At 45.4% G+C, this 26,739-nt stretch overlaps 2 protein-coding genes and 1 pseudogene across 2 annotated transcripts; all 3 read left to right on the top strand.

The window, feature by feature from the left end:
• Positions 1-535: 535 nt before the first annotated feature.
• Positions 536-2,701, top strand: LOC125524471 (GDSL esterase/lipase At1g29660-like). Its single transcript, XM_048689523.2, has 5 exons — positions 536-879; positions 1,010-1,195; positions 1,326-1,438; positions 1,511-1,991; positions 2,370-2,701. The coding sequence occupies exons 1-5, from the start codon at positions 576-578 to the stop codon at positions 2,567-2,569; spliced, it is 1,284 nt and encodes a 427-aa protein (XP_048545480.1). The 5' UTR covers positions 536-575; the 3' UTR covers positions 2,570-2,701.
• Positions 2,702-22,018: 19,317 nt separating this feature from the next.
• On the top strand, positions 22,019-23,314 carry LOC147957564 (uncharacterized). The gene is made up of 3 exons (XM_087531769.1): positions 22,019-22,234; positions 22,646-22,988; positions 23,307-23,314. The coding sequence occupies exons 1-3, from the start codon at positions 22,019-22,021 to the stop codon at positions 23,312-23,314; spliced, it is 567 nt and encodes a 188-aa protein (XP_087387895.1).
• Positions 23,070-25,886, top strand: LOC147957563 (uncharacterized; annotated as a pseudogene).
• Positions 25,887-26,739: the final 853 nt, after the last annotated feature.

The following is a 26,739-nucleotide window of genomic DNA, read 5'->3' as shown; positions in this document are numbered from 1 at the left end:
CCGAGAACCACGACGGGAAGGATTGGGCTTGGTGGTAGAGTCCCGATCGGCCTCACGGTGTCGCCACCGGAGGAAAACTAAAAACCTAGACGTACGCCGCCAGGGGACTTTGGTGACGGGGTGGTTAGTACAATATGGCATCACTTTGATTGATATCTTGGTGCATCTTTTATTGTTCAGTAGGCTCCACTTATTGAGTAAACATTGTCCACCCGATCTTTTGTGACTCCCTCCGTAGCGTAGCACAGGCATCTTGCTAGTATATATATATCCTCACCCCGAGGCACTGGCCTCGACTGCACCGGAGAATCTTATGAGTTGCCGACTTGATCTGTTCTATACTTGTATTCGAAGAGTATCTTGATTAAATCTTGCTCCATACTTGTCGTCGTTCGTAAGACAGATCGACTACTCACATTGCTACTCCGGCAATCTGGGTCAACGCTCGCCATTCACCCAGCTTGCTGGCTAACCATAGTATATATAGATATCCTTGAGGCCGTCAATCTCAACGGCCAGCAGCAGCAGCTTACGTTGTCTTTCCATCGATTAGCTTGGATCAGTTGGCAGCAGCAATGGCGGCGCGCGTCAGTGTGCTCAGGGTGGGCCTCTTCTGCTTGCTGGCGATGTATCCGTCCCCTGCGTCGGCGTCGATGCAATACCGGCCGTCCCCAAGCTCCCCGGACTCGTATCCGTCCCCGGGCTCATACCCATCTCCGGGCTCCCCGGGCGGCTACGAGGGGGAGGGGGAGGTCGTCCCTCCCAGGAACGTCACCTGCAAGGACACCGATGGGAAGCGGCCGGGGTGCACGAGCACCTGCCCCGGCCGCTGCCCCCAGCAATGCATCGTCCTTTGCCCCGACTGCAAGACATTCTGCCGTACGTACTCTTTAATTTTTCGAGAGTACACGTAATCTTTAATTTTGAATTTGTTGGTTGGGTGTTGGGTTTGCTTTTGCTCTGAAATAGTATGATATACGGAGTATAATGCATGTTCTGGTGAGAATAGATGACGAGGTAAAGCCGGCGAAGCCGGTGCCTCCACCGGCCATGTTCGTGTTTGGAGACGGGGTGTTGGACGTCGGCAACAATGCATATTTGCCCAAGACCGAAACGGAGGAGGGGTACCCCCCTCAAGTCTCCCAATCTAGCAGCGGCAGGTTCAGCAACGGAGCCAACTTGGCTGACACCGTCGGTATGTGCACGCCAAACCCATGATACATCCTTTTTTTTCAGAAAAAAGAGGATATCCCCGGCCTCTGCATTAACACATCATACGCCTACTCATGGATCATTGATTGGCTGGTTGGTTTTATGGTGTCCAGCAACATCCATCGGCTTCCAACAGAGCCCTCCAGCTTACATGTCGTTGAACGGTGGGCTCAACATGTGGGGCGCCAACTACGCCTCAGCGGGTTCCGGTATCAAAATCTCCACTGTAAGTAAACCCATTGCACTAAATTTGCACTTGTGGGAAATTACCAACATTTGAAATGAGAGATACATGCAGAATGGAGAACGGTCCATCTCGTTGCCGAAGCAGCTTGAGCACTTCAAGGCGACGCGGTCCCAGATGGAGGCCAAGCTGGGTGGCGACGCCAAAGTGCGCGAGCTCCTCTTCAAGTCCTTCTTCCTCCTTGGCACCGGTGGCCAGGACCTTGATCCAAGATGGAACGTTGAGTCTGGATATCCAAGGTCACAGACCGAGCTCCAGGAGCTCATCACCCTTTACGGGGGAGCCATATCGTCCCTCTATGACATGGGCGCCAGGAAGATGGCCATGGTCAATGTTGGACTCATCGGCTGCAAGCCGCAGCCCTACAACTACAACTATGTCTGCGACAAGAGCTTGAACGAAAACGCCACCGCGTTTGACTCTGCCCTCAAGCCCCTCATGGCCAGCCTCTCGTCCAAGAAACCGGGGCTCTCCTACTCTATCGGCGACTTCTATGGCTTCACCACGGCCGTCTTCGCCCACCCAGCAAATTATGGTACATAGCACATAAAAAAAAACTCTTTTTTGTTGAAAATTAACCAAGCACCGATGCTCTATTTACCATAAAGCACATGTGTGTCCAATGCTCATTTAATTGTGGTTTGTTTCATTGTACTTCCTCCGTCACAGTTTAGAAGGCACAGTTAAATTTGCGTGCGTTTCCACAATAGACAAGGTTTAAGGCGCATTGCATTTATTTCTAGTAGCTAATTAGTACTTCGATATACTATTTCTATATTCATGCATAGTGTGAATGCTATTTTTTAGTCCATCCCACAACCAATAGATAACCACCTAGGTCGCAGAGAATTTTCAAGCGCGTCTTCTAAACCGTGACGAAGGGAGTATAATTGTTTTGTTGTATGGCATGCAGGGCTAGTGAATACCAAGGACTCGTGCAGCCAGCGGGGCTACCCAGACTGGACGTACTGCTACAACCCAGACGGTTACTGGTTCTGGGATCCGGAGTTCATGACGGATAGGGCCGCCAAGCTGACAGCCGCTGCGTTCTACTATGGTCCACCCCAGTTTACATTTCCAGTTACCTTTAAGGCTCTGTTGGGGAAAAAATAATCTCTTCTTGTGGTATTTTAGTAGTACGTATTTGTTTCCACTCCGATTGTGCAATTGGAGCAACTGGAATACGCAATAAGTATGCCATGGAGAATAAAATAGGTCATTCTGACCTTTCTAGTACCTATGATACTAATAAAGGTTACTCCTATTGATCTTCTTTGTACCATTGTCTACGTCCAAAATTAGCTTTGTGCCCTGTGCTTCTTCCAACGGACCAAGAAAGTTATCTTGATGATTACCGAAAAAGGCTTTCGCCCCGCTTCATAAATAAAGCAAACCGCCAAGAGCACGCATACAAAGACTAGTTTAGAACACACACACCCAGTTCACACAACACGAAGTACAAAGGTTCTGCTGAGGGCACAGCTCAACAAGCCCCAAAACAACAAAACAAAGGCGGCCGCAGCCGGCGACGACAGACACGACGGCGTCTAATCAGGCTCTGGGGGTGGCGGAGGAAGCGGCGGCGATAGGCGGACGGCCATCGAGTGGAGGTCGGCGATGAAGGTGGAGATGGCGTCCCGATCCTAAGGGGCGGCTAAGCGGCCGCCAGAGCTCCAAGAAATCAGACAATTTGAATAGAGCATCAGTAGCCCACCAAAGAGGAACATGTCGAATCACAAGCTTATTGCGGATCGTCCAGAGGGTCCACGCGAGTGCCCCAATCTTGAGCCACCTAATGTGGCGAGAGGGCAGGGGGAGTCCTGGAGTTCAGCAAAGAGGTCGGGGAAGTTGGTGTGGCACCAACCACCTCCCACCACCTCTCTAAAGCAGCTCCACATGAATTGGACGGACACACAGGAGAAGAAGATGTGATTGGAATCTTCGGGGGTACCACAAAGCGGGCAGAGGCCAGATCCAGGACCATTGCGCTTGCGAACCTCCACCCCAGACGGGAGTCGTCCACGGATCCATTGCCACATGAATATCCGGATTTTCAGTGGCAAGCGGATGGACCACACCGCCGAAAGGGGGAGCGGAGCGGACGAGGGAGCGATGGCCAGATAGAGGGACTTGGTGGAGAATTGGCCCGAAGGCTCGAGACGCCACCGAACCTCATCCGTGTGCCAGAATCCACAACCGGCTCGTGGAGGGCAATGCAGTCAAGCAGCTCCTGCCAGGCGGCGGCCTCCGGAAGACCAAATGGCCTCCGGAAGGCGAGGCGCCCCAAGTCAATAAGGGCCCTTCTACAGAGATCGTGGGGGCGACAGCGATGGAGAAGAGGTCGGGGAAGCGGCCCGCGAAGGGGGAGTCACCCGCCCAATAGTCGAACCAGAACAAAGTAGCCGCCCCCGATCCAACTGAGATGGACGTTCCTATTGCGGAGGACGGGAAGCAGTTGGATGACCGACTGCCAAAACTGGGAACCACCGGACCTTTGACAGAAGACCAGCAGTTGCCCATGTAGGTACTTATTCCGGATGATGTCCAAGCATAGGCCTCCATGCCCTTGCGAAATGCGCCAAAGCCAGCGGGAAAGGAGGGCAATATTCATGCGCTTAGAGCACATGATACCGAGGCCTCCTTGATCACGGGGCTTGCAGATGTCCGGCCAGCTAACCATATGGTACTTCTACTTATTATTATCGCCAGCCCAATAGAATCGAGATTGGATTTTGGCGATCTCATGGTGAAGGGTCTCGTGAAGGCTATAGAAGCTCATGAGGAACAAGAGGAGGCTGGAGAGGGAGGAGTTGATGAGAATCGTCCAAGCCGCCTTCGACAACCATTTACCCTGCCAAGGCTCAATGCGAGTCTGCAACTTGGCCACAAACAGACGCAAGTCCGCGACTGTGAGCCGAGAGTCACTAATGGGCGTGCCCAAGTAGGTCGTGGGGAAAGCGCCCAGGCGGCAGTTAAGGCGGTTCGCAATGTCAAGGGCCTGAGTCGGGGGGTAGCCTAAGACCATCACATCGCTCTTGTCGAAGTTGATCTTCAGGCCAGACATTTGTTGAAAACAGAGGAGGAGAAACTTCAGGTTCGTGATGTCCGCGTCCGAGCCTTCTACCATGATGATGGTGTCGTCAGCGTACTGGAGCAGGGAGATCCCGACGCCACCGGCCAAATTGGGGGTGATCCCCTGAATATGGCCCGCGGCCTTCGCCTTATCCAGGATGGCAGCAAGCGCGTCCACCACCATATTGAACAAGAATGGGGAGAATGGGTCGCCTTGTCTGACCCCACACAGGGTGGGGAAGTACGGGCCAATCTCCCCATTGATGTTCACGGCGGTGCGACCGCAAGAGACTATCTGCATCACTTTGGTAATCCAACGTTCGTCGAAGCCTTTCCGGAGCAGGACTTCTCGAAGAAGGGCCAACTCACAGTGTCGTAGGCTTTATGGAAATCAATCTTCAGGAAGACCGCCTTGAGGTGTTTGGATCGGACCTCGTGTAGGACTTCGTAAAGAATTAGCACCCCATCCAAGATATATCGGTCTTGGATGAAGGCGGATTGGTTGGGATGGGTAATGAGGCCGGCAAGAAGGGTCACCCTATTATCTTGATGATCACAAACGCATGGTTCGCCGTAGTATAGATGTTTCAAACCACGGGAGCAAAGATTGAGCATGAATAGCAGCATTTTCACGTGAGTCATCACATGGAAATAGCATGCTAATATCCGAAAAGTGCTCTCAGAGTCCGAGCTCCATTGAGCTATATATATATTTTCCAGCCAAAATACCTTTTCCATATGTCGAAAAATCTGAGAAAATGTTTTCATGTAGACATATACTTTTAGTATACATGTATAAATTTTCATGAACATATATATTCATATGTGATGTACACAAAAAAGACAAATACACGGATTGAAATAGGCTTTTTCTTTGTTGTATTTGTGTCAGATACTTGTGTTTTGTTGTGTAGCATGCAAATAATCAAATTGGTGGATGAAAATTTATACATACTTGAAGAATATGCATATGTATTTCTAGAAAAAAATTGGCATTTTTTGAAACTTTTAAACTTTTTTTTTTGCAAAACGAGCTCCATGGAGCTTGTCCTTTGCAACGCCACACTCGCTAATATCGCCCTTCTATGAGATAATAACGAGAATAACGGTAAGGTAAACTAAACTAGGAACACAAAAACAAACTGAAGCCATAAATCTAGAAACAGGAAATTGGCACAAATACTAAGTGAGACGATGAGTAATAAAAGGTTTTAGGCCAACAACTATTTTAATAACATTATATACTATGTAAAGCAAGTTAGAGGGCAAAGCTAAAACTAGACCGAACCAGTCGGGTAGGTTCTTCGATTTTTAAAGGAAGTCGATCTTTCCAAGTTGCTTAACAGTCGGTTTATGACACATCAAGGACCAAATTTCGTAGAACCAAAAGTTTGACACGGTTCTTGGCTTAAATTAACATAACGCCAGTAGACTAACATCACAATTGGCAATAAAATTTTGAAATTTGTTTGCCAACAATTCCTTTTTTTCATCTATTTTTCACAAGCAATAGATGCAAAAGAATAGTAGTGCAATCACATATGAACTTTTCTCAAGAAACAAAAATAATAATAACAATATTAGTAATGATACTCCTTTGGATTGCAGGAATTTGAAAACATAGGAATATGAAAAATGTACATTGAGATGCCATGCACTATAAATTTGAACCCGATTTCAAAACATAGGAATTTTGTGACAAGTGCCTATGGATGGTGCATAAGAAATAAACACATGAATATTAGAGGACCGAGGAGAGATAGTATAGAGAGAAAATGTAAGTATATTGGAATTCTAAAAGTACAAATAAAATGAGCTTTAATGTCGAGTTTCACATAGAATCGGGGCATATGAATGGATTTCGTAGGAATTTAGTAGTCACATCCCATAATCCAAAGGGATTTCATGAAAAAAAATCGTTAGGATTCAAATCCTCCAGTATGTTATAAACTTCCCACAACCAAAGAGGCCCTATAAGTTATTTTGGTTAATACGAGCCCCTAGGGTAGGAATTGAATTTCAAAACTAAATTCTGTTCTCCAAAAAATAATGACCAGCAGTTAACAAGATTTTTTTATTTTAATCTCCGTTATTTCAGTTCACGGCCCGGTCTACTCTCGATTAATATATAGGCACATCAATGGTTGTGGGGTGAGTGTTGGGGAACGTAGTAATTTCAAAAAAAATCCTACGCACACGCAAGATCATGGTGATGCATAGCAACGAGAGGGGAGAGTGTTGTCTACGTACCCTCGTAGACCGGCAACGGAAGTGTTGACACAACGTAGAGGAAGTAGTCGTACGTCTTCCCGATCCGACCGATCCAAGTACCGAACGTACGGCACCTCCGAGTTCTGCACACATTCAACTCGGTGACGTCCCTCGAGCTCCGATCCAGCAAAGTGTTGAGGGAGAGTTTCGTCAGCACGACGGCGTGATGACGGTGATGATGTTCTACCAATGCAGGGCTTCGCCTAAGCACCGCTACGATATGACCGAGGTGGAATATGGTGGAAGGGGGCACCGCACACGGCTAAGGAACGATCACGAAGATCAACTTGTGTGTCCTGGGGTGCCCCCTTGCCCCCGTATTTAAAGGAGGGAGAGGGGGAGGTGCGGCCGGCCCAAGAGGTGCGCCTGGAGGAGTCCTACTCCCACCGGGAGTAGGACTCCCCCCTCTTGCCTTGTTGGAAAAGGAAGGGGGAAGGGAGAAAGAGGAAAGGGGGCGCCCCCCCCCTTCCTTGTCCTATTCGGACTAGGGGGAGGGGGCGCGCGGCCTGCCCTGGCCGGCCCTCCTCTTCTCCCTTAGGGCCCATGTAGGCCCAATAACCCCCGGGGGGGTTCCGGTAACGCCCGGTACTCTGGTAAAATTCCGATTTCACCTGGAACGTTTCCGATATCCAAATATAGGCTTCCAATATATCAATCTCTATGTCTCGACCATTTCGAGACTCCTCGTCATGTCTGTGATCACATCCGGGACACCGAATAACCTTCGGTACATCAAAACACAAAAACCCTAATTACGATCGTCATCGAACTTTAAGCGTGCGGACCCTACGGGTTCGAGAACTATGTAGACATGACCGAGACATGTCTCCGGTCAATAACCAATAGCGGAACCTGGATGCTCATATTGGCTCCTACATATTCTACGAAGATCTTTATCGGTCAGACCGCATAACAATATGCGTTGTTCCCTTTGCCATCGGTATGTTACTTGCCCGAGATTCGATCGTCGCTATCTCAATACCTAGTTCAATCTCGTTACCGGCAAGTCTCTTTACTCGTTCCGTAATACATCATCCTGCAACTAACTTATTAGTTGCAATGCTTGCAAGGCTTGAGTGATGTGCATTACTGAGAGGGCCCAGAGATACCTCTCCGACAATCGGAGTGACAAATCCTAATCTCGAAATACGCCAACCCAACAAATACCTTCGGAGACACCTGTAGAGCACCTTTATAACCACCCAGTTACGTTGTGACGTTTGGTAGCACACAAAGTGTTCCTCCGGTAAACGGTAGTTGCATAATCTCATAGTCATAGGAACATATATAAGTTATGAAGAAAGAAATAGCAACAAACTAAACAATCAAGTGCTAAGCTAATGGAATGGGTCAAGTCAATAATATCATTCTCCTAATGATGTGATCCCATTAACCAAATAACAACTCATGTCTATGGTTAGGAATCATAACCATCTTTGATCAACGAGCTAGTCAAGTAGAGGCATACTAGTGACACTCTGTTTGTCTATGTATTCACACATGTATTATGTTTCTGGTTAATACAATTCTAGCATGAATAATAAACATTTATCATGATACAAGGAAATAAATAATAACTTTATTATTGCCTCTAGGGCATATTTCCTTCAGTCTTCCACTTGCACTGGAGTCAATAATCTAGATTACACAGTAATGATTCTAACACCCATGGAGCCTTGCTGCTGATCATGTTTTGCTCGTGGAAGAGGCTTAGTCAGCGGGTCTGCAACATTCAGATCCGTATGTATCTTGCAAATTTCTATGTCTCCCACTTGGACTAAATCCCGAATGGAATTGAAGCGTCTCTTGATCTGCTTGGTTCTCTTGTGAAATATGGATTCCTTTGCCAAGGCAATTGCACCAGTATTGTCACAAAATATTTTCATTGGACCCGATGCACTAGGTATGACACCTAGATCGGATATAAACTCCTTCATCCAGACTCCTTCATTTGCTGCTTCCGAAGCAGCTATGTACTCCGCTTCACATGTAGATCCCACCACGACGCTTTGTTCAGAACTGCACCAACTGATAGCTCCACCGTTTAATGTAAACACGTATACGGTTTGCGATTTAGAATCGTCCGGATCAGTGTCAAAGCTTGCATCAATGTAACCATTTATGATGAGCTCTTTGTCACCTCCATATACGAGAAACATATCCTTAGTTCTTTTCAGGTACTTCGGGATGTTCTTGACCGTTGTCCAGTGATCCACTCTTGGATTACTTTGGTACCTCCCTGCTAGACTTATAGCAAGGCACACATCAGGTCTGGTACACAACATTGCATACATGATAGAGCCTATGGCTGAAGTATAGGGAACATCTTTCATTTTCTCTCTATCTTCTGCAGTGGTCGGACATTGAGTCTTACTCAACTTCACACCTTGTAACACAGGAAAGAACTCTTTCTTTGCTTGATCCATTTTGAACTTCTTCAAAACTTTGTCAAGGTATGTGCTTTGTGAAAGTCCAATTAAGCGTCTTGATCTATCTCTATAGATCTTAATGCCCAATATGTAAGCAGCTTCACCGAGATCTTTCATTGAAAAACTCTTATTCAAGTATCCCTTTATGCTATCCAGAAATTCTATATTATTTCCAATTAATAATATGTCATCCACATATAATATCAGAAATGCTACAGAGCTCCCACTCACTTTCTTGTAAATACAGACTTCTCCAAAAGTCTGTATAAAACCAAATGCTTTGATCACACTATCAAAGCGTTTATTCCAACTCCGAGAGGCTTGCACCAGTCCATAAATGGATCACTGGAGCTTGCACACTTTGTTAGCTCCCTTTGGATCGACAAAACCTTCTGGTTGCATCCTATACAACTCTTCTTCCAAAAATCCATTCAGGAATGCAGTTTTGACATCCATTTGCCAAATTTCATAATCATAAAATGCGGCAATTGCTAACATGATTCGGACAGACTTAAGCATCGCTACGGGTGAGAAGGTCTCATCGTAGTCAATCCCTTGAACTTGTCAAAAACCTTTCGCAACAAGTCGAGCTTTGTAGACAGTAACATTACCGTTAGTGTCAGTCTTCTTCTTGAAGATCCATTTATTCTCAATTGCTTGCCGATCAACGGCAAGTCAACCAAAGTCCACATTTTGTTCTCATACATGGATCCCATCTCAGATTTCATGGCTTCTAGCCATTTTACGGAATCTGGGCTCACCATCGCTTCTTCATAGTTCGTAGGTTCATCATGATCTAGTAGCATGACTTCCAGAACAGGATTACCATACCACCCTGGTGCGGATCTTACTCTGGTTGATCTACGAGGTTCGGTAGTAACTTGATCTGAAGTTTCAAGATCATTTTCATTAGCTTCGTCACTAATTGGTGTAGGTGTCACAGAAACCGGTTTCTGTGATGTACTACTTTCCAATAAGGGAGCAGGTACAGTTACCTCATCAAGTTCTACTTTTCTCACACTCACTTCTTTCGAGAGAAACTCCTTCTCTAGAACGGATCCATTCTCAGCAACGAATATCTTGCCTTCGGATTTGTGATAGAAGGTGTACCCAACATTTTCTTTTGGGTATCCTATGAAGACGCACTTCTCTGATTTGGGTTTGAGCTTATCAGGTTGAAACTTTTTCACATAAGCATTGCAACCTCAAACTTTAAGAAATGACAGCTTAGGTTTCTTGCCAAACCATAGTTCATACGGTGTCGTCTCAATGGATTTAGATGGTGCCCTATTTAACATGAATGCAGTTGTCTCTAATGCATAACCCCAAAACGATAGTGGTAGATCGGTAAGAGACATCATAGATCGCACCATATCTAATAAAGTACGGTTATGACGGTCGGACACACCATTACACTGTGGTGTTCCAGGTGGCGTGAGTAGTGAAACTATTTCACATTGTTTTAACTAAAGGCCAAACTCTTAACTCAAATATTTTACCTCTGCGATCATATCGTAGAAACTTTTATTTTCTTGTTACGATGATTCTCCACTTCACTCTGAAATTCTTTGAACTTTTTAAATGTTTCAGACTTGTGTTTCATTAAGTAGATATACTCATATCTGCTCAAATCATCTGTGAAGGTCAGAAAATAACGATACTTGCCGTGAGCCTTAACACTCATCGAACCGCATACATCAGTATGTATTATTTCCAATAAGTCAGTTGCTCACTCCATTGTTCCGGAGAACAGAGTCTTAGTCATCTTGCCCATGAGACATGGTTCGCAAGCATCAAGTGATTCATAATCAAGTGATTCCAAAAGTCCATCAGCATGGAGTTTCTTCATGCGCTTTACACCAATATGACCTAAACGGCAGTGCCACAAATAAGTTGCACTATCATTATTAACTTTGCATCTTTTGGTTTCAATATTATGAATATGTGTATCACTATGATCGAGATCCAACGAACCATTTTCATTGGGTGTGTAACCATATAAGGTTTTATTCATGTAAACAGAACAACAATTTATTCTCTTACTTAAATGAATAACTGTATTGCAATAAACATGATCAAATCATATTCATGCTCAACGCAAACACCAAATAACACTTATTTAGGTTCAACACTAATCCCGAAAGTATAGGGAGTGTGCGATGATGATCATATCAATCTTGGAACCACTTCCAACACACATCGTCACTTCACCCTTAACTAGTCTATGTTCATTCTGCAACTCCCGTTTCGAGTTACTACTCTTAGCAACTGAACCAGTATCAAATACTGAGGGGTTGCTACGAACACTAGTAAAATACACAGCAATAATCTGTATATCAAATATACCTTTATTCACTTTGCCATCCTTCTTATCTGCCAAATACTTGGGGCAGTTCCGCTTCCAATGACCAGTCCCTTTGCAGTAGAAGCACTTAGTCTCAGGCTTAGGACCAGACTTGGGTTTCTTCACTTGAGCAGCAACTTGCTTGCCGTTCTTCTTGAAGTTTCCCTTCTTCCCTTTGCCCTTTTCTTGAAACTAGTTGTCTTGTCTACCATCAACACTTGATATTATTCTTGATTTCTACCTTCGTTGATTTCAGCATTACGAAGAGCTTGGGAATTGTTTCCGTTATCCCTTGCATATCATAGTTCATCACGAAGTTCTACTAACTTGGTGATGGTGACTAGAGAATTCTATCAATCACTATCTTATCTGGAAGATTAATTCTCACTTGATTCAAGCGATTGCAGTACCCAGACAATCTGAGCACATGCTCACTGCTTGAGCTATTCTCCTCCATCTTTTTAGCTATAGAACTTGTTGGAGACTTCATATCTCTCAACTCGGGTATTTGCTTGAAATATTAACTTCAACTCCTGGAACATCTCATATGGTCCATGACATTCAAAATGTCTTTGAAGTCCCGATTCTAAGCCGTTAAGCATGGTGCACTAAACTATCAAGTAGTCATCATATTGAGCTAGCCAAACATTCATAACGTCTGCATCTACTCCTGCAATAGGTCTATCACCTAGCGGTGCATCAAAGACATAATTCTTCTTTGCAGCAATGAGGATAATCCACAGATCACGGATCCAATCTGCATCATTGCTACTAACATTTTTCAACATAATTTTTCTCTAGGAACACAATAAACTGGGAGCAACATCACGAGCTATTGATCTACAACATAGATATGCTAATACTATCAGGACTAAGTTCATGATAAATTAAAGTTCAATTAATCATATTACTTAAGAACTCCCACTTAGACAGACATCCCTCTAATCTTCTAAGTGATCACGTGATCCATATCAACTAAACCATGTCCGATCATCACGTGAGATGGAGTAGTTTCAATGGTGAACATCACTATGTTGATCATATCTACTATATGATTCACGCTTGACCTTTCGGTCTCCGTGTTCCGAGGCCATATCTGTTATATGCTAGGCTCATCAAGTTTAATCTGAGTATTCCGCGTGTGCAACTGTTTTGCACCCGTTGTATTTGAACGTAGAGCCTATCACACCCGATCATCACGTGGTGTCTCAGCACGAAGAACTTTCGTAACGGTGCATACTTAGGGAGAACACTTATACTTTGATAACTTAGTGAGGGATCATCTTATAATGCTACCGTCAATCAAAGCAAGATAAGATGCATAAAAGATAAACATCACATGCAATCAATATAAGTGATATGATATGGCCATCATCATCTTGTACTTGTGATCTCCATCTCCGAAGTACCGTCATGATCACCATCGTCACCGGCGCGACACCTTGATCTTATGCTTCCATGACTATCGCTACCGCTTAGTGATAAAGTAAAGCATTACAGCGCGATTGTATTTCATACAATAAAGCGACAACCATATGGCTCCTGCCAGTTGCCGATAACTCGGTTACAAAACATGATCATCTCATACAATAAAATTTAGCATCATGTCTTGACCATATCACATCACAACATGCCCTGCAAAAACAAGTTAGACGTCCTCTACTTTGTTGTTGCAAGTTTTACATGGCTGCTACGGGCTTAGTAAGAACCGTTCTTACCTACGCATCAAAACCACAACAATAGTTTGTCAAGTTGGTGCTGTTTTAACCTTCGTAAGGACCGGGCGTAGCCACACTTGGTTCAACTAAAATTGGAGAAACTGACACCCGCCAGCCACCTGTGTGCAAAGCACGTCGGTAGAACCAGTCTCGCATAAGAGTACGCGTAATGTCGGTCCGGGCCGCTTCATCCAACAATACCGCTGAACCAAAGTATGACATGTTGGTAAGCAGTATCACTTATATCGCCCACAACTCACTTGTGTTCTACTCGTGCACAACATCAACGCATAAAACCTAGGCTCGGATGCCACTGTTGGGGAACGTAGTAATTTCAAAAAAATTCCTACGCACACGCAAGATCATGGTGATGCATAGCAACGAGAGGGGAGAGTGTTGTCTACGTACCCTCATAGACCGGCAACGGAAGTGTTGACACAACGTAGAGGAAGTAGTCGTACGTCTTCCTGATCCGACCGATCCAAGTACCGAACGTACGGCACCTCCGAGTTCTGCACATGTTCAACTCGGTGACGTCCCTCGAGCTCCGACCCAGCAAAGTGTTGAGGGAGAGTTTCGTCAGCACGACGGCGTGATGACGGTGATGATGTTCTACCGATGCAGGACTTCGCCTAAGCACCGCTACGATATGACCGAGGTGGAATATGGTGGAAGGGGGCACCGCACACAGCTAAGGAATGATCACAAAGATCAACTTGTGTGTCCTAGGGTGCCCCCTTGCCCCCGTATATAAAGGAGGGAGAGGGGGAGGTGCGGCCGGCCCAAGGGGTGCGCCTGGAGGAGTCCTACTCCCCCTCTTGCCTTGTTGTAAAAGGAAGGGGGGAGGGAGAAAGAGGAAAGGGGGTGTAACGCCCTCGATGCGGCTATATCTCCCACGTGTCGAAGCACGACTTAGAGGCATAACCACATTGAAAGCAATTTCGCAAGTGAGGTAATCTTCACACAACCCATGTAATACATAAGGGAAAGAGATACATAGTTGGCTTACAATCGCGACTTCACACAATTACATGAATAAAGCATTACATCATCCAGATACAAACAAGGTCCGACTACGGAACCAAAATAAAAGAAGAACCCCAAATGCGACAAAGTCCCCGATCGACCCCAACTGGGCTCCACTACTGATCAACTGGAAATGGGACAACACAAAGGACAAGATCTTCATCGAGCTCCTCCTTGAGCTTGGTTGCGTCACCTGCTCTGTAACATCGGCACCTGCAAACTGGTTTTGGAAGTATCTGTGAGTCACGGGGACTCAGCAATCTCACACCCTCGCGATCAAGACTATTTAAGCTTATAGGAAGGGTAAAAGGTATGAGGTGGAGCTGTAGCAAGCGACTAGCATATATGGTGTCTAACATACGTAAAAGAGAGCGAGAAGAGAAGGCAAAGCACGATCGATAAACTATGATCAAGAAGTGATCCTAGAACAACCTACGTCAAACCTAACTCCAACACCGTGTTCACTTCTCAGACACCGCCGGAAAGAGACCATCACGGTTACACACGCGGTTGATTCATTTTAGTTAAGTTAAGGTTCAAGTTATCGACAACCGGACATTAACAAATTCCCATCTGCCCATAACCGCGGGCACGGCTTTCGAAAGTTCAAATCCCTGCAGGGGTGTCCCAACTTAGCACATGACAAGCTCTCACGGTCAACGAAGGAATAGACCTCCTCCCGAGACATTCCGATCAGACTCGGTATCCCGGTTCTTCAAGACACTTCGACAAGTTGAACAAATCCAGCAACACCGCCCGAATGTGCCGACAAATCCCGATAGGAGCTGCACATATCTCGTTCTCAGGGCACACTCAGATGAGCCAGACGTCGGGTAGGCCAGCCCAGAGTTGCCCCTGGTAGCCCCGGACATCGCTCGGTTGGACCAACACTCAGAGGAGCACTGGCTCGGGGGGTTAAAATAATGATGACCCTTGGGCGCGCGACCCCCAAGGGAAAAAAGGCTAGGCGGCGAATGGTAAAACCAATGTTGGGCATTGTTGGAAAAGCTTTAATCAAGGCGAACTATCAAGGGGTTCCCATTATTACCCAACCGCGTAAGGAACGCAAAATCCGGAACATAACACCGATATGACGGAAACTAGGGCGGCAAAAGTGGAACAAAACACCAGGCATAAGGCCGAGCCTTCCACCCTTTACCTAGTATATATATGCATTAAATAAATAAGATATATAGTGATATCCCAACAAGTAAACATGTTCCAATAAGGAACAACATCTCCATGTTCCAAACAGGAACAAACTTCAATCTTCACCTGCAACTAACAACGCTATAAGAGGGGCTGAGCAAAGCGGTAACATAGCCAAACAACGGTTTGCTAGGACAAGGTGGGTTAGAGGCTTGGTTCAACAATATGGGAGGCATAATAAGCAAGTGGTAGGTATCGCAGCATAGGCATAGCAAAAGAGCGAGCATCTAGCAAGCAAAGATAGAAGTGATTTCAAGGGTATGGTCATCTTGCCTGAAATCCCGCAAGGAAGAAGAACGAGTCCATGAAGAAGACAAACAGACGTAGTCGAACGGGTCCTCACAAACACGACGTTACCAGAACCAACCCGAAGAAGCAAACACCGAAAACAAGCACACAACATAGTAAACAACCAACACATGAACATGGTATGATATGCGGGATGCGGTATGCGATGCATATGCATGATTTACAAAGGAATGAATGAAACTGGCCTCAACTTGGAAATCCAAGGGTGCCAACTGGAAAGGTGAGATGAAATCGCTTGAAAACGATATAAAGATCACCGGAATCGGAGTTACGGTTTGGAAATGGCAAGCAATGCAAATGTGACACCGGTCTGCGATTTACAGCAAGTAGCCATCTAAATGCAACAAGATGAAGATGCTACATCACCCAAACATGGAAACAAAATACATGGCAGGAATCCATTCATGATGCTTAACAAAAGTCTAGCACTGAGCTACGGCCAATTCATACATTAACAGGTTCAAACAAGCATGGCAAAAATGCATATGGCAAACAGATTTCAGACTTAGTGAAATTAACACTTGTCTGGAATTTCAGATCAGATAGCACTCTTTGGAGCATGAAAACTATATGCTACAGGACCTGAACATGGCAAAGTAAAGCATGGCATGGAGCTACTCAAAGAGCTTAACAAAAGCCCCTTAGTGACCTTGAGCCAAAAGGGATCAGAAAATACAATTGCAAGCATGTGAAACATGGCAAAAACATAATCAGTTCTCAGACTTAGTGAAAACTGGAGCATGCTGAAAACAGATAAAGTAGGCATGTTTACGAGCTCGATGCACTCACTACAGAGCAAGTCATGACAACCTAAGCATACACCAATCAAGAATACACAAAACGCAAGCTAGACATGGCAAGAACAATAACATAGCATGCACGGATCAACTACAACATCCCCGGCAAAATTGCTAACAAGTAGATAATCTGCCCAGATTCACGAAATAGCAAAAGTAGAGCTCGATTGACTCAAGCTATGGTGCTCCATAATTGCAAACAAAGACATGTATGGATAGAGCACTACAAGATTAACAAAACATCCTTACTGATCATCCTCAAAAGAGGCACGGATCACTAGGAAACAACGTGAACATATGGCCATATGAGATAAACAGATCAAGGACTTAGTGGAAATGCTAAGTCCCTGAAATCAGCATTACCAAGTGCCTCACTTTGCAAGCTTGTGCTAGTCACCACACACATCACAAAAATACATGGGTTGCACCTATGGAAAGATGGCAAAACCCTTAACAAAACACATGTAGAGCTCATGGGCATATCATGCACACAATAATCATGGCAAAAATGACAATTATCTAAATGGAGCAGCAGATCTGACAATTATCTCAAGTAGCACTCTTCTAATAGCATTTCGGGCATCAAGATGAACTCAAATGAAAATGATGCAATGAGATGAAATGATGTGCTCTCTGAGACGAACAATTTGATATGCTATATGCCCAAAACGGGGCTACGAATGCAAAGTTACGGCATGATGAACATGTGCATATGAATCTGGGAATTTTGGGGACTTGGTGAAATTATACCTCCGCAAAAATCAACGCGGGATGAGGATATCCGGGACGGAGAGATCCGGGGACGGGCGCGGGCGTTTGAATCGGCGAGGTGGTGGATCTGATCCCGATCTATGGAGGAGAGGGTCGGCTAGGGTTCCGGCGACGCACGGATTTCGAGGATCGCCGGAGGGAGCTCGGGAACGTCGCCGAACTTGGGGACTCCAGCCGGAGAAGGTTGACGGCGGGAGCGGCGACCGCGGCGAGCTTGGAGGCGGCGGGTCGGAGTGGCGCGAGCTCGGCGGACGGCGGCGAGCTTCGCCGGAGATGAGCGGCGGCGGGCCGGACTTGAGGCGTGGGGAGGAGGACGAAGGGCGGCGCGTGGACGGCGGAAAACTCCGGCGGCGGCGCTTCGTGGAGGCGGCGGGGCTCAGGCGCCTCGGGCGTGGCGGCGGACGGCTCGGGCCCGGGTGGGTCCGCGATGGGCCACGGCGGGCCTGGCGCGGGGAGGAGAGAGAGGAGGGTAGGCGCGGATGAGGTGGCGGCGCCTGGTTGGTGGAAGTCGATGGCGGAGTGACGTGGCGGAAGCTGATAGGTCGGGTGAGGTGGACGGACGGGGTGGATATGTCCGGCGGCCGGGCGGACGTGTCCGGCGGCGCAAGGAGGACGAAGGTTAGGGTTAATCCGCGAATTTCGGGAGGGGAGCACATATTTATAGGTAGAGGGAGTTAGGAGAGTCCAAATGAGGTGCGGTTTTCGGCCACACGATCGTGATCGAACGCTCTAGATGATGAAGAGGGTTTTGGTGGGTTTGGGGCCAAATTGGAGGGGTGTTGGGCTGCAACACACACGAGGCCTTTCCGGTCCCTCGGTTAACCGTTGGAGTATCAAACGAAGTCCAAATGGTACGAAACTTGACCGGCGGTCTACCGGTAGTAAACCAAGGCCGAATGACAAGTCTCGGTCCAATCCGGAAATGTTTAATCCCCACACATGAAAGAAAGGTAGAAATGACCACCGGAGGAGAACGGAGCACCGGAATGCAAAACGGACAACGGGGAAAATGCTCGGATGCATGAGACGAACACGTATGCAAATGAAATGTGCATGATGACATGATATGCAATGCAAGACACGCAAGCAATGACAAGGCAACAACAGCGAATCACTGGAGGACACCTGGCACATCGGTCTCGGGGCGTTACAGGGGGCGCCGCCCCCCTTCCTTGTCCTATTCGGACTAGGGGGAGGGGGCGCGCGGCCTGCCCTGGCCGGCCCTCCTCTTCTCCCTTAGGTCCCATGTAGGCCCAATAACCCCCGGGGGGGTTCTGGTAAACCCCTGGTACTCCGGTAAAATTCCGATTTCACCCGGAACGTTTCCGATATCCAAATATAGGCTTCCAATATATCAATCTTTATGTCTCGACCATTTCGAGACTCCTCGTCATGTCCGTGATCACATCCGGGACACCGAACAACCTTCGGTACATCAACACACAAAAACCCTAATTACGATCGTCACCGAACTTTAAGCGTGCGGACCCTACGGGTTCGAGAACTATGTAGACATGACCGAGACATGTCTCCAGTCAATAACCAATAGTAGAACCTGGATGCTCATATTGGCTCCCACATATTCTACGAAGATCTTTATCAGTCAGACCGCATAACAATATACGTTGTTCCCTTTATCGTCGGTATGTTACTTGCCCGAGATTCGATCGTCGGTATCTCAATACCTAGTTCAATCTCGTTACCGGCAAGTCTCTTTACTCGTTCTGTAATACATCATCCCGCAACTAACTTATTAGTTGCAATGCTTGCAAGGCTTGAGTGATGTGCATTACTGAGAGGGCCCAGAGATACCTCTCCGACAATCGGAGTGACAAATCCTAATCTCGAAATAAGCCAACCCAACAAATACCTTCGAAGACACCTGTAGAGCACCTTTATAATCACCCAGTTATGTTGTGACGTTTGGTAGCACACAAAGTGTTCCTCCGGTAAACGGGAGTTGCATAATCTCATAGTCATAGGAACATATATAAGTTATGAAGAAAGCAATAGCAACAAACTAAACGATCAAGTGCTAAGCTAATGGAGTGGGTCAAGTCAATCACATCATTCTCCTAATGGTGTGATCCCGTTAACCAAATAACAACTCATGTCTATGGTTAGGAAACATAACCATCTTTGATCAACGAGCTAATCAAGTAGAGGCATACTAGTGACACTCTGTTTGTCTATGTATTCACACATGTATTATGTTTCCGGTTAATACAATTCTAGCATGAATAATAAACATTTATCATGATACAAGGAAATAAATAATAACTTTATTATTGCCTCTAGGCCATATTTCCTTCAGTGAGAAGCTCAAATTGGCTCAGAAACCAATCTGCCTGCCATCTTCTAGTTTTATGAGGTGGTTATGTGATGTTGATCTTTGTTTCATCACTAACTCATACCAATGATCCCAATTTTATTTTTCTTGCAACTGTATAGGACTAACTGGCTTTTTCAGAACCGAGTAACGAAAATTGGAAGTGCATCTAATCCTCTTGATTGATTTTCGTAATTATATCAACATATCTCAAAGAATTAATGCATTAATTAGCTTATGTCAAGAAAAGTTCCAACTAGTTGCAACAAAGGGATTGAAAGGTGAAGCCCACAAAATTTCATGAAGACAAGTGTTACCAAGCCAAGGACTTAGATTTTACATTTTAGTGATTTAAGATCACATTTGCAAGTGTATCGTGCTAGCATGTTGAAGCGCTAAACGGGCGCTTCAGAGTAGCTAGCCGAAGAGTGAATACTTTGGCACAGGCAGACGAACTGGGAGGAAAGAAATTGACATCTTTTGCATAGACAACCGGACTGCCATCTTTTGAGATCGGTTGAATGTAGAAACTTATTGAACATCTGATGCTTTTTTGTTGTGATTGTATATATTTGTATCTATTTATAGTTTTATACATATGCTAAATTGCTATTCATCTACATATGCATGTCAAACAAAGGAGATCGGACATGAGGCGAACATTCGATGCACTGGTTTGGACGACTGACTCCTCTAGACTCTAGTGATGTCCACGAACACGTCCATCCAAGCATGCCCGTTGATTTTTTATGTGTCTGATTTCATGCATCCCATTGGAGTTTCCCTATAGGAGTAAGGGCATTTCCGACACCGACCCCAAACCTCTTGCCAGCGTCCGGACCAAGCTGTCCAGATGCCGCATGCCATCCAACAGTGTCCCGCATTTGTCGGCGGACCAGTCCGAGTGTCTGTTTTTCCACAAACCGAAAGCAAACAAGGAGGCGTTGCGAGAGTTCAGACACCAGCCACATAGGACTCCGACACACCCGGCCCACTCAAAAATGAAGCGGAGCCTGCGCATTTGGAGTTGGCCGCACTATTTTTACAGCAAAACCCACTTTCTCAACCCTTTACCCTACCATCCCGCTGCCTTCCACCCCAATTCTCGTCCCTTTTCACCGCCGCCGCATGGGCGCGTACAAAAAGCTGCCGGAGATGGCTGTGGTGGAGGATCCGACAAAGGCGGCCGCCCATAAGGTCAACTCGATGACATGACAAGTCCGCCGCCTCGAACAGAAGGCAAAGGAGGCGACGGTGCACAAAAAGTAGGGCGGCGGCTGTGCTGGTGGACGTGCAGGGGTGACCGTAGATGCGGGCGTGGTGCAGGGGCGGGCGTCGACGTCCATGTAGACGTCGTCCTGGTTGGATCAATAGAAGCCTCCCTACTTCTATGCTGCCTAGCAGCTCGGCAGGCAGTCCTCGACATCCACCATGGGGCACGTGCCTTATTGCGTCAATGTCAATGCGGCGCCCCCCCCCCCCCCCCCCCCCTTCTCCGAGTCTACGTCATGGCAACTTGTCTGGTCATGGATGTCGGGAGTGGAGCAACATCCATGTGACCTGTCACCATGCATTTGAATTTCAAATTGGCCAGACCTGGACGAACGTTTAGGGGATGTGATTGGATGGCCATCTCCCACATCAATGTCCGCAGGTGAATACCGTGTTTGTTTTGGGGATCAGTGTTGGAGATTGCTTAATTCCTCCTCTCTAATTTCCATTATTTTAAATAGCGGACTATTGCCATGTAGCGACGGTTTTGTAGGCGGGCTGTAGCCAACTTTTTCAAAAAATTGTACATGAATCAGCGGGTCATTTAGCAGCCCCCTGCTCAAAACTTAGAGCATTTACAGCCAGGCGCCTCAAACCCGTCTCATACGCCCGGGCGAGCCGGATGGCCGTCCGGTCACTGACCGGTCACGTTTTTTCAACTCAAACGGACGCCTCAAACGGGCCTCAAACACCCGGGCTGATCGGCACCCCCATATCCAGCCCAAATATTGTTCGGATATGGGGGCGCCCGGACATGCCCGCCACGTCGGACTGAAGAAGCGGTCCCACGCGGAAACACCCTCAAACCCGGCGATCTGAAGCTCGTCTCCTTCGTCGGACCGGTGGCGCAGCTCCGACGGGCATGTAGTGCATTGCCCGGCTATTTAAGTCGACCGGTGGCACCGAAACCCTACAATCCATCGACCTTTTCCTCCTCCTATCTGCCGCCGCCGCCACTTTCTACTCCGGGAACCACGACAGCGTTGCTATGTCAGCAAGATTCACCTGACCAGCGATGGCAGCAGCGGCAGCCGTCGTCGGGGGCATGATCGCCTCGGGCGTCATCAAGGTGGTGATAAAACAGATCGGATACGCCATCGGCAGCAAGCTCAGGCTGCACAAGAAACTGACCAAAGACCTGGAGAAGATGAAGATGACGCTCGAGTCGGTGGACGCCGCGCTCAGCCACGCAGAGAGGCGGTCCATCACGGACAGCTCGGCGCTCCTGTGGGTGAATCGGCTCAAGATCCCCTCCACTTGGTTGCCATCAATCTGGATCTGAGTGTCGTTGCTCTTTTCTAAGATACTTACTGACGGACATGAATTTCTTAAATGTAGTGAAGTAATAGGTCTGAATTTCTTTAGATATTGAAGCAGATCTGAATTTTTTCGGGATAGAAACCTTGGTGCAGAGAGGATCAGTTGTCCTGCTATACGTGTATGACCATACGTGCATTAGCTTCCTACTAGATAGTATAATACTACTTGATAGAAGTCAAAGCCAGTGGTAGACACACTTTTACCGTCGATCAAGGAGAGGTAAAAAAACACACCTATGCTTTTCTTGATTTAAATTACAACAGCACCTCATCAAATTGGCACAGCGTGCATGTGCTTTTAATATCTTCCACTGTATTGACAGATCAAGTCATGCTGCTTGCAGCTCGGAGCTATGAGGAAGAAGATCAATATGCCAGACAAGATGAAAAAGATGCAAGAGCGTCGACAGAGGATAACACAAGACCATCAGAATCATAGTGTTCCGCCAGAAATTCGCACCAATGACCAGCAATTTCTTGATATCTGGGAAAATGCAGGGAATGTGGAGGAAGCAGAAATTATCGGGAGGACCGGCGATAAACTGGAAATATTGGCTCGTTTATCTGGGAGCACCACTGAAGGGACCACCTTCGTTCCCATATGGGGCTTTGGAGGCATTGGAAAGACCACATTGGCAAGATCGGTTTACAACCATCCTGAGGGAGGTAGTGCCACCATCCACTTTACAGAAGTTTGTGATATATATATATATATATATATATATATATATATATATATATATATATATATATATATATATATATATATATATATATATATATATATAGGTAAAATAGATGGGGCACCTAGGTGCTTGGGCACCTTGATCGTTTTGGAAACCGTGATATATTTAATTTGTTTCCTAACTATTCTTCATGCAAGACTTTCCATGCTTACGTTTTATTTTTGGTTCTAACAATTGGACATGCAAGACTTGTCATAGAATCAAACTATTAATGTTGACTTTTTTAAAATTCCTGCAGGTATATAATGTGCGTATTTTTGTTGCTAACTATTTAATACGTGTATCTAATACCTACCGATGAAATTATATGCATACGCATGTATGTATGTATTCAATAATTTATTTTTTTCAACTATTACATTTTTGTTTCCTAATTATCTAAAATGGGTATCATATACTTACTAACGAATATATGTACGTACGCGGGTATGTATATATACAATAATTTATTTGTTGACTAATTGCATTTTATTTTTGTTTCCTAACTATCCAATACGGTTATATAATACCTACCGACAAAAATATTGTAATACCCTGTTGATGTATATAACCGGCTATATGAAAAAGGGTATAAAAATATTATATATACCCGGTCGACATATATACCCGACTATGTGAATAAGTGTAGGAAAATATTATACATCCAATAATATACTTCAAGTGGAAATACCCAAGGTATCTGCACACTTGCATACCCGGGTGTACGAAAAAAATCATAAAAAATATTGTACATAATCAGTCGAGGTATATACCTAAAATAAATATGGCTACATGATGTACGTCTATCTAATATATACCCAACATATTTCGAGTACAAAAATATACTTAAGGTATTTTGGGTTATGTCTAAATATACCTAGTAATTTATTCAAGGTATTAGATACTCGGTGAAAAATAAAGGCGAGCAAATAAAAAAAATGATATCCATTATACGCAAAAGAATTCCCGGCTACGTGACGTATGAGACATGCATGGGCTTAATTTGGTGGGTATTAAGTGTCCATATTAAGCAATAATTAGCAAAAATTCTTTCCTAATACAAAACTAATTAATTTATCAATTAATGTGAATAGTAATTACACATGCACACATCTTAGTGTCATCCAACGGTTTTTAGACAAGGTGCCCAGGCACTTAGGTGTCCCATACTGGCGTCCTATATATGTAAAATATACCCATCGCCCAACTACAAAGCCTCAGAGTGCTTACTCTGAAAGACATGGTCAGCCTGGAAGAATGGAACACAACATACTCTAGTGGTGAGGATGGTGTGAATGAGCTCATGTTCCGTAAGCTCGAAGAAGTGGACATAGTTTATTGCCCCAAGTTGAGGATAAAACCACACCTTCCTAGAGCTGCATCTTGGAGTATAAAGGGAAGTGATAATGTTCTCATATCATGGGCAGAGAGCTTGTCACACAATGGTGTTTCCTTGTCTTCTCCAGGAGTATCAACTCATCTGACAGTTGAAAGCAGTAAGGTGCCTCTACATCAGTGGAGATTGCTTCACCATCTACCTGCCCTCAGTGGTTTGCACATCGAATGTTGCAGTGATTTGACAAGCTCACCAGAGATCAATTGGGCCCTCTAGTCCCTCAAATCATTGACACTGGAGATGTCAGCCCAATCAAAACTGTCAAAATGGGTAGGCGAGTTGACATATCTTCAGCAACTGGTGATAACACGATACCTGAAGCTAGACGAATTGCCCGATAACATGAGGCAACTCAAACAGCTACAATCATTAACGCTGGGTACCTGTCAAAGCTTGAGACAGCTGCCGCTGTGGTTACGAGAACTTACCTCTCTCCAAAAACTTGTAATTTCGAACTGCTCTGCAATCACAACTTTGCCAAACAGCATAGAGCAGCTCATAAATCTCCAAGAATTAAAAATTCCCGTCTGCCTTAACTTAAAGCCGTGGTTAGAAGCAGAGGAGAACAAGACGAAGCTTGCTCACATAGTACAAAAGGTATGTGCCCTGCCATATATATATATATATATATATATATATAGATAGATAGATAGATAGATAGATAGATAGATAGATAGATAGATAGATAGATAGATAGATAGATAGATATAGGTATTCCTATTAATTTTGCACTTTCAACATATTCTGCCATTGGTAGTACCACATCTTTTTCTGCTCTTCACTTTGTTGATGAGTATTTTTTTAGCACGTCTATACTTTTCATGTCCTTTGGCTTGTAATTCTTCTATTTTGCCCAAATGATAATATTGACTTTTCCTTTATTTTATATTTTGGCAGCCTGTCTGTTGTTCTGCCTCGAGCAGGGCAGTCATTCCCGCTAGCCCACGAAGATAAACACTGATGCTGCTGTAAAGAAAGCGGAGGCGTCAATCAAGATTTAGGCCGCTTGATCGAGTCGGTTGAGCCCACGTCCATCTGAACCAAAACTCCATAGTGATTACTAGCACGCAGTTCCGGTATGTGCCTGGAATTATAAAATATCGAGCCTATTCCAAGCACGCATTTAAGAGTTCAACGTACTCCGGTATGTTCGATTCGGCAGTAGATATCGTGCTACTCTGCTATCTGCTTCCCTTGACAACGAAAAATGTGATTCAACCTCTTATAAAGAGCACTTGTCGTTTGGTTATTAGTTTTGGAGTCAGAGAGCTAGCAGTTTGGCATCTTTGACTCGGCAAGAAGGCAATAGTCTGAACCTTACACTGACAATTCCATCTTCAATGTATTGTATCTTTCTTGCTTTATTGATAGGAGAAATCACTAAACCTAGTTAAACCAACATGGCCTGATAGGGTTTTAAACATAGCTGTAAAGCAGAGCTGAAACAGGTGCAAAATGAGAGAGTGGACAGGCGCAATCTCCGCTAGTTAAAATAATGACGAATGAAGATTAGGTGAAGACGGGTGCAGCAGTCAGGCATGATGGGGTTAGGACTAGTTTACTTGCAGCCAAGCTAGACACTTTATTACTATCTACGATGTCTCGATGCAGCCAAGCTGAAAGTGAATAGAGATTCCTTTGAACATTTCAAAAAACAATAGCACCGTACCGTGTATCGGTCTTGCTGTAAAGCAAAGGTTCCTGGACCTGGTGCAGTGTGTCTCATTTGGGTAGCAAGGGAATAGGGCTACTATAATGAAGAGTGGCCAGGCCGGGGACTAATATACTGCCTTCATCAGTACTTTGTGTCGACCTAATGGAAGTGGGCTTATTAAGTGGAGAGAGCAACTGAGGCATGCACACCTTGATCTATCTAACATATAAAACCCTCCGAATCCAAAGGGAAAGATGCTGAAAAACAAATATACAGAAGAACTTCTTTGGACCAATGCTATGAATCCGATGAGCATCCGTGGAGCAGCGATGCACATTTTGAGTTATTTGCTACGTACATGGAGTCGTTGTGCTGTTTCTGGGATGCCGTTTGATATTGTCTTGCAACGCGGTTGCTTTCTGCTACTTGTGTCTGGCTGTTCTAGTACAGTTGAGGGTCTCAGTTTCCGGTCTACGTGTTGTAAACTTGTAATTCAGACTCGGTGTTTGCTTTATGCATAGTAGGTAATGGGCTAATGGCCATGGGATGGCCTGATTAAAAGATGCTTAGATCTAGATCACATTATAATACAGGTGGCAGAGCTGCACACCACTGATGCATGGAGATCCACGAAGCAAAGAG

This window comes from Triticum urartu, chromosome 7A (assembly GCF_056163025.1).
Source record: "Triticum urartu cultivar PI428250 chromosome 7A, HENAU_Tu73, whole genome shotgun sequence".
Classification (NCBI taxonomy): domain Eukaryota; kingdom Viridiplantae; phylum Streptophyta; class Magnoliopsida; order Poales; family Poaceae; genus Triticum; species Triticum urartu.
Note: the sequence above shows the minus strand (reverse complement) of the source record. Positions and strands in the feature narration are given on the sequence as shown.

Bases quoted from the DNA above. Each gene is read 5' to 3' on its own strand.
- LOC125524471 (XM_048689523.2), top strand. From the start codon at position 576: ATGGCGGCGCGCGTCAGTGTGCTCAGGGTGGGCCTCTTCTGCTTGCTG. The intron at 880-1,009 runs GTACGTACTCTT...TGGTGAGAATAG, and splicing joins CGACTGCAAGACATTCTGCC to ATGACGAGGTAAAGCCGGCG. The intron at 1,196-1,325 runs GTATGTGCACGC...TATGGTGTCCAG, and splicing joins CAACTTGGCTGACACCGTCG to CAACATCCATCGGCTTCCAA.
- LOC147957564 (XM_087531769.1), top strand. From the start codon at position 22,019: ATGGCAGCAGCGGCAGCCGTCGTCGGGGGCATGATCGCCTCGGGCGTC. The intron at 22,235-22,645 runs GTGAATCGGCTC...CTGTATTGACAG, and splicing joins ACAGCTCGGCGCTCCTGTGG to ATCAAGTCATGCTGCTTGCA.